General features: G+C 44.1%; 1 protein-coding gene across 1 annotated transcript in view; it reads right to left on the reverse strand.

Annotated features, from left to right (window-relative positions):
* The window catches only part of PDE9A (phosphodiesterase 9A), a 30,403-nt gene extending 21,247 nt beyond the window's left edge, over positions 1–9,156 (reverse strand). Inside the window, exons 1-4 of the mRNA XM_026070713.1 lie at positions 9,137–9,156; positions 7,282–7,336; positions 6,376–6,446; positions 2,029–2,113 (exon numbers count right to left, since the gene is read on the reverse strand). Of these exons, the coding sequence (XP_025926498.1) occupies positions 2,029–2,113; positions 6,376–6,427 (137 nt within the window). The 5' untranslated portion in view covers positions 6,428–6,446; positions 7,282–7,336; positions 9,137–9,156. The remainder of the gene's footprint in view (positions 1–2,028; positions 2,114–6,375; positions 6,447–7,281; positions 7,337–9,136) is intronic.
* Between the last annotated feature and the right edge of the window lie 3,387 nt (positions 9,157–12,543).

The following is a 12,543-nucleotide window of genomic DNA, read 5'->3' on the forward strand; positions in this document are numbered from 1 at the left end:
CCGCCCAGGCAGAGGGACATTGCTGTACTGTGCTCGTGAGAAGCTGGCTGTGGGCCATGGCACCCGGTTTCATCTGCAGCAGGGGCTGAAAGGATGGCAGAGACTGGCTTTGCTTCCAGAGCAGACTTGATATTTCTTGCAACAAGGCGATAGGGCTGTCAGGAGGGCAGACAACGACATAGGTTGTTCGTGTACCATGGATTTACAGCCGCTCCAACTTCAAGGCCAAATGTCCGAGGCTGCCTAGATCTCTGGCTACTTTCTTGAGTGTCTGGCTCCTGTTGGAGCCTGTGCTACTCTTGTCTTGCCGTCTGTCAGTACCTGACCTAGCCAGACCCCAGACAATGAGGGTCTGCCAATGCATATCACACTCAAAATTCCTGCTTGAGAGACGATGGCGCCTCAAAGCCAGATCAGCAACTTGATGCTGCCCAGACCCATCTGGCCTGAAAACTCCAGAGATGCAAACAGTCATCCTGGTCATAAGAGAGGGATGACTGATCACAAGGAAGATTCAGCCAGATCCAGAGCAGGCTGTGCTGTGCAGATGTAGCACTCTCCATTCCTGTTTTTCTTGTTAAATGGATAGCTTAACATACTGCTGTTTATATTACAAAATATAGATTGTAAAATGACAAGATCTGTGACAGGAATGAGTCATGGCTGTTGCTGGAACAGTCTTGTAGTTCCTGATGTATGTGGTGTTAACTGTGTGAATGTGAAGCTGTCATAACTTCTTTTTTGGTTTTAGTTTTCTATCTGCCTATGCATCTCTAGACTCATCAATGCAACTCTCCCAGCTCCCCATAGCATTTGAGGAAAAATAAAGACACATGCATGCACGCACACATTATTCACAGCACATCAAGCATAGATCAGTATATGTGTTTTCATGTTTGCTGCCAATCTGAGCTCTGATTTTTCTAATGAGATTTCCTCGCACACCTGAACAAGAAATGATGCAAGCCTCAGGGCAAACTGCAATCCATCACACTGGTATAAATCTGGAGCAGATCTTCTGAGGTTAATAATGTAATTAATAATGTAAGTTAATAATACTCTCCATTTATGCTAGTATGACAGCTGAATTTGGCCTTAGACTTTATAGGAATATATTAATACCCTGCCTCCTGACATATCTGGATAGTAACATTTATAAAAGCCAGTGCTTATAAAGCGTAGTTCTTTTAGCAAATCTCCCATTGTCCTCGATGGGAAATAATTTTGATTAAAGGTCAGAGAATTTGACCCCAAATGAAGAAAAAGAGAGACTTTCAAGATAACATAGTTACATTTGCTGAGAAAAATCCCCTTCACCTACAGTTTGAGCAGTGTGGTAAACCCCTTTTCAGTAACCTTCCCAGAAGTATTCRTAATCTCACAGTGATGATTTGTTTGTCCTAATGGGGCATATTGGTGACATAGGGGGTAGACTCTCCAGCTGAGACCACATACCATATAAAATGCAATYTTTTCTGCTGTTGTTTTAATTACAGGGAAACCAAGCTTGACAATTGCAGAATGAGCCCTTTAATTAGAAAGCAAATTCCCACATTCCTGTTGAAATTGAAATGGCCACTTTATAATAGCATGAGATCATAATTAGAAGAACTGCTACGTATTTATTTGATATTTTCCCAGACTATGGTTTAAATCTTACTGGATCTAATTCGAATGTTATCTCTTTCCCAAGCAAATGCTTCACTTTGCAGAAGTGCTTTTCCCTTTCCCTCTCTCCAAAAAACTGAGTGAAGAGTTTCTGTTCTACATGGTGAAACACAGGAAAAAGTTACTCTGTGCTGAAGGACTTCTTTTCTCTAATCATGAAGCCTGCACTATTTTAACTGATGAATGGCTATAAACTTTCAAATGTAACAGGCTGTTAAATTAAAGCCAGTGTCCTTAACAGTTATTGGTTTCCTTGCCCCTATACTTTTGAACCCAGAATGTAACTGTTCTGCAGAAATGTTGCACTAGTATTGGAAAACAGATGCTTACTTCTTCAGTTAGATCCAAAGCAGAACTTACCTGGTGCTTCTTGCTGCCATTTCCTCCCTCATCTTTTTAATGTCACTCTTGCATTTCTCAATCTCCACTACTTTCAGGCCTTCTACTGTCAACAAAGGAAAACAACAGGAGTGTTACCATGGTGAAACTCGAAGGATCTCATTTCAGCAATTGTACAAACTTTCAAAGGGCTTGTAACAGTGGGGTTATCCAGTGAGCGAGGTACTTCTTACAGTCCACACTGGTTCTCACATATGCAGGTGCTGCCAAAGCGATGTATCTTGAAAACCCACAGGAGTTCTTTGCTGCCAATTTTAGATAATAGCTTGAGTATTTTAATTCACAGAACGGTTATAACATCCATCTTTTCCACGATTGTTCGCAGCAGTCAGCTGTTCTGATGCCTTTACTTCTCTGCTGTTGAACACTAATCAAAGGGGCTCCTGAGCAAAAACCCTCCAGTGATGGGATGACAAGCGCAGCTAGACAAACATGTCCCAGTAGGATTAGAAATCCCATTAAGATAAAAGGTTTTAATTTGAAAGTTCACACAGAGCATTAAGGAGCTCTGAGAGGCATTACTAGCTACTAAGAAATCAGAGAGAGAATGCAGGAGAGAGAGAGAGAGAGATAAATGTTGAAAAGTTTTGACTCTAAGAATTGATTTCATTGTGCTTAAGTATTGAAGATCTGTCACTTTTTTTTTGCAAATCAATTTTGTAATCAAAGGTTATTTCTGCATGCAGCACAAAAATCCTATGTTCCTCTTCTGTATGTAATTATGAGAGCCACAAGGCAAAAATTGTGATTGCTTGTTTATGTTGCAATGCATTTCATTTCACCTAGCTGTGAGAACCTAATGCAGTGCAAATATGTGAATATTCTCCCTTTTCTTTCCCTCTGGTTGAATTATCAGCATTCTCAAGGACGTAATATAGCACCATTTATTAAGTGCATGTCATTCACATGGAATCATTTCACAGCTCGTTTGTTTACTGAACTCATTGTTTGCACGGACAAGCTGTGGTTCAGGGAACTCAAGGGAACGTGTAATTGTACAATCAGTACTCAATCACTTTCTTATAAAATAATAGTCAGAATCATCATACTTATCTGGAGGGTTACATATAAGTGACGAAAAACTGCTTTGGAAGGGCAGAACTCTGGAGATCAGCAGAGACCTCATTTTTTATTTATTTATGCTAGTGATTGCTTTTGGATGAGGAATAGGGACAGGGAAAAGCAGTAGAGGTATATAAACCAAGTCCAAAACATTACATATCAAAAGAGGAAAAGAAAAAGGTTTTGAGTTATGCTGGAATATAGGGACACCATCCACTTAAAAATCACATTTCCAGATGATTTTTTTTTTTGTCTAGCATTGTTATAAGCAATTTCTTTGGGTGATCACTGTTGAAAGGGATGATACAGGTAAGATGCTGTCCTGCTTATTTGGTATCTACTCTGGGGATCTGGCTGCACTTTTCTGGGTACTCAGTTCAGCTGTTTTGTTGATGGTCAGCTGCAGCTGACCTGCAGCCCCTGCACTACTGTATACCACCCCCATGCATTTCTCTGGGAGAAGCTCATGGCAGTCCATTTGCCAAAATGCCTAAATGGGTGGCCAGTTCATATCAGAAGCAGTGGGAATAAAGCAGAGATCAGACTGACAAGGCAGTGGGGCAGGCAACTGCATAGAGTAGGAGAGAGATGGTGCAAAAAGACAGCCCTGAGCATTTTTGGATTTGTCTCTCTTTAGTTTTCTCCCAAAACCTTCCTGGGAAGCAGAGAATTTACATAATTATTTTCTTAAGGTAGATGTGAGACGCTTGCAAATTGTAAAGGGTTTTGCCAGCTTCCTTATTCATGTGTTGGCTGCTGTGTGAACACTGGGACAAAGTAAAGCCATGGAACAAAGCATTTCCAATGCTTTCCCTGCACCGATATGTTTTCCAAGGGGAAGTCACAAGCTTTAGATAGGATTTAAAAATCAGTTAAAAGATCTGGCTCCTAAAAACAATTTTCTGTGATTCTGTCTCTAAACAGTAACGGGAAGGAAGCTGAGAACATATTATGTGAGGTGCAGATGTAGAGCTGTCATGAACTCTTATTCCCACACACGTCCCCTCTGGGGAAGAAAACCTGGAGATCACATGTGAAACTGGTGGAAAAGGGATTTCTGAAGGAGATAGGAGAAAAGGCAAAACAAAAGCACAATTCTACTCACATTTTGCTTGCAAATGATAAATGGCCTTGTCATGTGCACTGATTAAGGGCTCATTATATTATTCTGCAGCAAGAAATACCTCTGAAAAGACCCTGTGCTGTCTAAAGAAATCCTTGGGCTGAATCCAGTACTGAAACATGGCTCTTACGGCAACCGCTGGGAGCCTTGCCTGAGTAAGGAGTCTGGATTCTTCCTTCCCCTCACAGTTTTGCCTTTTAAATATGAAAGCCTAGGATTATTTCAAAATGTTGCGGATTTGGCTCTGATGCAAATTCTGGAAGTCCAATTTTGAGCAGATGGGTGCTCTTGTAGACAGGCAACCCAGGGAGCTCCTTCCCACAGGCTGAGGCTGCTGGAGATGTGATCACAAGCACTGAGGCAGAATGGCAGCAGATTGCTGCATCTGCTGTTATTTCTATCAGCACAGAGACAGAGTTAAAAAAAGAAGCCTTATTTGGGGAACAGTGAATTTAGCTCACCTGCATGGCATGGCAGCTCCAGGAATGCTGCCTTCCCTAAACCAACAAAAAAGTGCTGTATAGTGCAAATGCACAACTCTTTCCCTCCGGCAGCTGCATGTGGATCTTTGTTATCTCCCTCCACCGTTGCAGGGCTGCTGGTGCTGAAAGGCAGTTTGTGCAGGGTACAGCCAGGAGTCCCAGTGGCATCGGGGAGAGACCGGGGAGAGAGCCAGTGGACAAAAGCAGCCCTTAGCTGTCTGGGATAGTCATTTCCCCCTTGCTGCTGGGGARTAGGAAGACCCATAGAAACACTTGCCTCATTTGCTCTAGTCTGTGGATCTAGCCTAAAGCACTGGAACTGGTTAGAAATTTCATAGAAATCAGAAAAATCACTGTTCTCATAGAAAATGCAGAGCAACAGAGGGGGGGGGGTGGAGGGACAAAACAATAAATCAGTGGTGCCTTTGCTACCTGGATTCCTTGCAGGGGTCTGCGCTGGGGCTAGGCATGTTGCAAGATGCCCAGTCCACAGACATGGGCTTTGGGGCGGACTTCACCAGGAGGGCTGCCACTGCACCGGGGCTTTTGGAAAGCCCTAGCCTCAGGGCAGTCTGTTGCTGGGGTGGCCTCTGGGAGAGGTTCCCCTGCAGCTGCTCCTTGAATAGGACATTTTTTCCTTTCCCTGCTGACAAAGGCATCAGCTTCACTGAGCAGCTGCAGGGTCAAGGTAGCTTCTAGTTGGGGGAAATTTCAAGAAAACAACTTTTTCCATGAACTGGAACCTTTTTTTTTTTCTTTTTTTTCCAGYCAGCTTTAGTGAGAAAGCACTTTTTGCAGCTGTAGTGTTGGGGAAGATTCTGTCCATTTCTGACTTAGATGTTGCATATCAATGAGGATTTGACCTTTGATGTCAAAACTGTGCTATGTGACAGTGCCTTATTCAGATCCCTGCCCTGTCTTTCTTGAATCTGTTTTATGCATAACATACTAAAAAACTACAAGGCAGATGCTGCCTGGAAAAAGCAGAAAAGGAGCTCTTTGACCAGATGAACTTTACTTTGTTGCTGCATGGTAACTAAAAACAATTGTATTACTGTCAACACATGAAGCAAGCAAGGAAAACTAGAAATGATACTGTGCGCCTGCTCTGTTCTCGTTTTCAGCCAGGAAATAGGGCCTGCGAGGTGTGGATTTCTGTGTTCGCAACCCAGAAATCGCTACCTCTTAAGATCCGAAGAAGTACCCTTTGGYTGTATTTAAATATACATTATGCTGCATATTTATTGATACTTCTGATATCATACCTTATTTATGCCACATGTAGTATGCACACATGCAGATATGATTATGCTGCAGGGTAAGTAAGTCCTAACCCCATTTCAGTCCCACACACAGTAGAAAAAGGCAGAGGGAGGGAGTGTAACATACACTTATTAGAAATATATTCAGACCTGAGTGCTCATGATGGACTTTAGCCAGTAGTAAGAACAAACCCGATCGAATTCATTTTAATATACAGTAAATGTATTTCTGAAAGGACAGAGTCTAAAGGAAAGACAAAATGTTTGTCCTGTGCAAATATCCAACATAATTAATGTGGGAGAAGGCAGCTACATTATCCTCCTTTAATTAATTTAAAAAAGTAGTAGCGAGCTTGAAGGCAAATAAAGGGACACTCACATTCAACTTTTTTCTCCAGCATTGCCAAGTGATTAGCTACTTCCGTTTTCATTTCATTGATTTTAAAAGCCCTGAAAAGAAAACCCTCATATATTAATGTTATACATATAGTGCCATATCTATACTATCTACAAAAGATTTTGTGTTAGAAATGTCTACATTTTTCAGAGGATGGATTACTCCAACTGTGATTGCCATAAAGAAAATAAAATTTGCCACAGAAATGTAAAACTTTTGGTGGAAAATACACATATGTTCAAGGGATTTCAGAAAAATTAAAACCAAATGATTTTGTTATGGCTCCGGGAATCTACCATGGCTCTGAAACACTTCGACACCCCCTCTCTCAGCAGCAGCTTGTTATTGTACCCCTTAGGGAAGCAAAGTTAAAWTGACAATGCTTCATCTAACAGCAGCATCTCAGTGTTTTTACACCTCTGAAGCTCTCCTCCTTTCGAATTATGGTGGTGATTTGCTGAGCTAGGGTGGAATAGATCTCTCTTATTGAAAGCAGCTGGAATAAAATAAGCAGCAATATAGACTTCAGAAATCCTGTTTGAGGAGAGGCATATTTGTGTGATAATGGAAAAAAACAAAACAAATCAGATGATTTTAATGCTCTATGAAGAAGCATTTCTTTTGCTTCCTAAGAGGACAGAAACACAACAAAAACATTTATATTTGATACTTGATCTCCTTTTTAGTGCAAAGATATGCCAAAATCACTTCTGGTTTAAGCTACTGTATTGCTTTTAGTGGGAAACACATGTGTACCAGGCTTAAATTTGGCAGGAAGAGTGGGATTTGAAGATCCTAAGTGTCCCTTTGGCTCCTGTGAAAAGCTCACTTCAGCCCAATAAAAGAAATAGAATTTTAAATTGATAATAATGCTGTTCAGTTTCTTACCTTGAGAATTGCTCAGCAATCTGTCCCAATAAATTCTGGAACAATTCTTCTTTCTCTAGAAAAATAAAAGGGAGAAATAACAGAAAATGATACAGAGAAAAAGGCACATTGAACTCTCCTGCAAACTTGTATCTGCAGACTTCCAACTCTGATGATGAAACATTTAGCCAAAAAGTCATTCTGGTCCTTTGAATAGTGACACCATTTGGGAATGCAGATTAGTCTACGATTCCTCTTTCCACATAGCTGCTAGTTTCTTTGATTATATCCCTACTGCGGATTACAGTCAGGACTTTCTGAAAGATTTTCGGAGGTGCTGGATCTCTGAAAGACATCTTATTTTATTATTTACTAAGACAGTGCACTCTGAAAAGGAGACCCCTTTCACATTTCTGAGGTGGGACACCCTGAACTGCCACTTGCTTTTGAAAGGTTTGGCTCACTGTGTGGCCTCTGGCTCACAAGGACTCCCTTCATTCATCAGAAATAGAATTTTAAATTGATAATAATGCTGTTCAGTACTGAAGCATCCAGAAACAACACAACAGTGCTTACGAATGGAAGAAAACCCAGCTTGCCTGTCTGATTTATGCTGTAACATTACACTTGAGACCTATTTTTTGGCGCAAGTTTGTGAAGAACATACAGCTATGCATAAACTTCATGCAAGTCCAAGGTGCCAGACTGACCATCCTTGCAGAATGAAGACCACCCTGCAGAGTTTGTGGGATGGCCCCAGCAGGACAATTGTAGTACAAATTTTCTAACCCCTTTTCCCTTGAAAATAAAACTTGGGCAGACCCAGCATAGYGCTGAGCCTGCGGGAGGGAGCTCCAGCTAAAAGATCCCGTCGCTGCCAGTGCCGGCTGAGTTGCTCTGGTGTCGGCAGCTCTGGGAGCTCTGGTGTAGGTACCTCCCTGCCTCCTACTGCCAACTTCAGCATTGTGGCACTTAAAACCAGCTCAGGAAAGCCCCAGTCCCTTTCCTGAGACTCTCAGAAGACTGCAATCAGTAATGCAGGAAAAAACAAGTTCTTAAAACAAGACCTTAGCTTGTAAGGGACAGTATATTTTAGGAAGGAAGAAGCAGAACAATAGCAACGTTTTCTGCTCTTTCGGTGTGTCCACACTGCATTCACACAGGCAGAGGAAGTGTAAACCGTGTTTGCTGAGCTCTGAGCTGCAGTACCTACATTGCTCCCAGTTCGCCCCACCAGTTTATTTAATCTGCACTATGCTGCAGTGGTTCTCATGCCTACAATGTGGATGTACTCTTGGTCTGTCATGAGCAAGAAGCAGAAACATTTGCATGCTTTCATACACCCCCCCCCCCCCAGACTACAGAACACCCCTGTTCACCCTAAGTAGAAATACCCGACTGACATTTCTGAAGGTACTTCTTGTGTTTGTCTGAGGGAACAAAATGCCTCATGAGTACAATCACCTGGACAAAATGCATCAGACGAAAACATAGCCCAGCATTTACAACATATTTCTAAATAATCGTCCTGTACCTGTTGAAAGGATTTGCAGTTCCTCAGATATTAGAGATGTCAGAGATACTTGTCAGGAACATTTGCTTTTCTGTTCAAAATGATTTGGCTACTGCGCCCTACGTCTCTAAACTGGAGCAAGCAAGCACTTGCTTCTCTGAACATCTCAGATCTAATTCACTCTTTTCTGGTGTGACCCGGCTCCCAGTGGAGCGGCCAGCAGAGCAAATGCAGAGACTAGTTCTTATTACGGAGGCTCGTTTTTCAGCTTCCTCCCCAAAAACGTTCGAAACTAAAACTGAAAATCAAAGGGCTGAAGCAAAACAAACACGGCTTCCTATGTAAAACGGCAGGGAAGCTTACCGTCCGCAGCACCTGGGGTGTCACCCGAGCCCAGCAGCAAGAACGAACACAGAAACCTGTGTCCTCTCACTTCGCTGCTGCTCGGCGCTCTGACAGCGGCTGTAGCACGCGAGAGACTGACAAGTTCCCTATAAACAGTGTTCCAGTAAAAAAAAAAAAATCTTACTTTCACTCCCTCCCCCTGTCAAAACTCGCTTGGAGTACTAGGACATTCTAATCCAGGGAACAGTCAGCTGCAATCTGATGTTTATAGATGTAATAAAAGACTTTCAAAACGAAGATGTATGTTTTTATAACCCTAGGGTGCAGTAAAGATATATGACTAAGAGTGGCAGTTCTCCTCATCTTAAAGAGACAAAGATCCATTTCTTGCACCCTGTTCCCGTCAAGAGGGGAGACCTCTGTTAACCTCTGTTTCCTAAGGAAACAAGAAATCAGGCTGGTGTCGTTTAGTCTGGCTCGTCCCCTCCTTTGCAAAACAGGGAGGATGGGCATCCTTTTGCTCCCTTCCTCATTGCCCAGTGCCTTTCGTGTCCCTCTGTGTGGGGCTGATGCCCCAGGTGCACACAGCTACCTTTTGCCTCAATTCCTTCATGTGTTTTTTTTTCTCTTTTTCCACTGCGATTCCCTACGGGATGAGGAAATTCCTCTCCACGTAACACAGGCAGTTGCTGCCCACGCACCTTGACAAGGGGCCCTGGCTGCGGCCTGCAGCGGCCCCAGCGCTAACAGCCGCCCTCCCCTCGGCGGAGGCGAGGGGTTTCTGCACAGCACGCAGGGCATTTTAGCGCCGACAGGTGAAAAAGGAGAGAAACCCTGTCGAGAAGATGCCACGACAGCGTGACGCCGGGACGGGGCGCAGGCCCACTCCAGCCTCCCCACGGCTCATCCCGCCCCAGCTGAGGCTCCGAGCCCCGGAGCAGCTCCGGGGCCGGGGGCTGCGGGGCAACAGCGGGGGGAAACCGCAGGGCAGGGAGGCCTTTCGCCTCTGGTCTGACCAGAAGGCAGGCGTGGTGGGCCACGGCGGTCCTGCTTCTTCCGTGGCCTGCCGCTACCTCAGAAAAAAACAAACCCACAGTCCATGCAGCCGTCCCCCGAAGCTGCGTCCGTTGTGGCAGCCGCTGCCCCTGCCGCCGGCTGGTGTCCCCRCGGAGGGACCAGGGCTCCCTTCCAGGCAGGTGCTAGGGAGCGCCTCCTGCTCCACCGCAGCGCCTTCCTCCGCACTCTCAGAAACACGCTAGACTTCAGTTTTATTTCTCGAGAGTGTGCTGCCAGTAGGATTTGTCCATTTAGTTGGCATCTCCAGCAATATAAGAGTGCCTGAACTGTAATTACTGCTACAACACGGCCATAAGCTTGTGAGTTTTGAGCCCGTTCCACCTCGGGAGCACAGACCAAAGTCTTTCTAGTGGCGGGAGGGAGAAGATGCCAGCTCGGAGGCATTTTGCAGGCCAGGTGAAGGTAGTGTCTGCTTGGGAGTTTAAACATCTGGAGCAGCGGGAAACACTTGGCACCTGGTGTTTGGTACTCTGTCCAAATAGCCATGCCCCTTCTTGCCTGAGGCCACAGGAGGAAAGACAGCAAGTGACGCCGTGGTCCCACAGGCTGCCTCTGGCTCAGAGCTTGCCAGCTGGACCCCCTGCCTTTGCGTTGCAGGTGACTGACCCAGCGGTGATATTGCAATGGCCAGTGCATTCAGTGGACGCTCACTAGAATAATAATCTTAATTCCAATCCCTCTCCCRTGACTACAGCCAGGAAATGAAGAACAGTTTCTTAGCAGGACTCCAGTGGATATCTCCTTTATTGGATAAAAGCCACTGCTTAGATTTTCCTCCCAAAGGATTGTGCTTTCCAATCTCACCTTCTGCAATCTTTGTTCCAGTACAGCATGCCTCACTCTTTTCCAGCTGCCTGGGAGATTGCTGAAAAGAGGTGCATTCGCTCCAGCTGCTGTGAAAATTGTGGTGACCCTTTTTTGGCATGTGTTTGGATGAGTTGCCTTGGAAAGCAGAATCACTCAGGCAGATTTGTTTAAGAAGTGAAGACTAGAACTGAGCTGGGTTTTTTTCTTTTAATGAAGAAGAACAATTTCCCACTCTGTTCATTCTCCCTACTCTCAGCAAAATGTCAGGAATATTTAAGATTAATGGCAAGCCATGTAAAAGAGAAACAGATACCAAGTAACATTAGTTCCATCACACAGCTCAACTTTCCTCCTCCTTCCATAGCAGACTTTGCCTTATGCTTTGGCAACCTATCACCAGAATTTTTCTTGCCCTTTTCAGCTCAGATCTTTGGAAATCCCTGTTTTATAAAATGCAGGGAGGAAACAGAGACCTTGTTGACACAGTGAACTGCATTCTGCACAAAGCAGAGCCATGTGCTGTCAGCTGGAGTGAAAAACGAGGGCCCTGGGAAAGTGTGAAAAGTCATATATGTTCTTGTAAAAATATAAGGTTAGGTTCATGTAAAAGAAAGTCAGCTTTTCTTGAAAGCCCTTGGATCAGATTCCCATCTGATATAATACAGTGGGATTCCCCAGTGGAGTCCCGACAGCATTCACTGGCCAAGGAATGGGCCTTTCTGTATCTTGGGGCCAGTGAACATTGATTACAAACACTTTTCAGTAGGCAAATAATCCTGCTTCTATTAACAACCCACCTGTTCTGTTCTGATAATGCAAGTAGTACACTCCTAGACCAGAAGTGTGATGCTGTTCCAGCAGAGTTCATTTTAATAAGGAAATAATTTAGAAGACAGCTTCCTTCCCCTTAGCAGTCACGTGTGTCCCTTAGCTTGGAATACCTCCCCGTGCCAACAAGCGGCAAGCACTGACATGGGATCTGTTTATGGTTTGTAACAAACCTTACTGTGATAAAATTCCTCCCTGTTTTCTATCTRCATTGTTGTTTTGCTCTCCTTTTTCCTTTTGCTCTCCACATGCACAAACTCTCTGTTGTTGGCTTTCCGATCCCCCCAGACATCCTTCTAAATTGCTTTGTCACGTCCTGTCCCTATGGAGGTTTCTGCCTGAGTGGCTGCTGGTAACTTGGAGAGCAGGTTTGGTTCCCTATGCCTCCTCCCCATCTATATAGGAAAGTGCTGCCACTATGTTTTCTTGCACAACACAGGAGCCTAAGCAAAAAAAAGTGGTGGGACCTGTAGTTATCATGAAAAAAGTAAAACTGCCTTGCTCCCTTCTCAGAACCTCACCCATTTCCTTCAACCACGTTTTCCAGCCCCACTTTCTGGCTCCCTCCTTTTCTTTCTAGGCACTCTGCATTTCTAAGAGGATCTTAGCCTCTTGCTCCTTGTGTCTCACTTCTCCAAGCTGTGTCCCCAGCTGACAGGTATTTTAAAATATTTATTACACTGAAAGCTACCATACCCACACCAGAAATCATG

This window comes from Apteryx rowi, unplaced genomic scaffold (genome assembly GCF_003343035.1).
Source record: "Apteryx rowi isolate R43461 unplaced genomic scaffold, aptRow1 scaffold_317, whole genome shotgun sequence".
Taxonomy (NCBI): domain Eukaryota; kingdom Metazoa; phylum Chordata; class Aves; order Apterygiformes; family Apterygidae; genus Apteryx; species Apteryx rowi.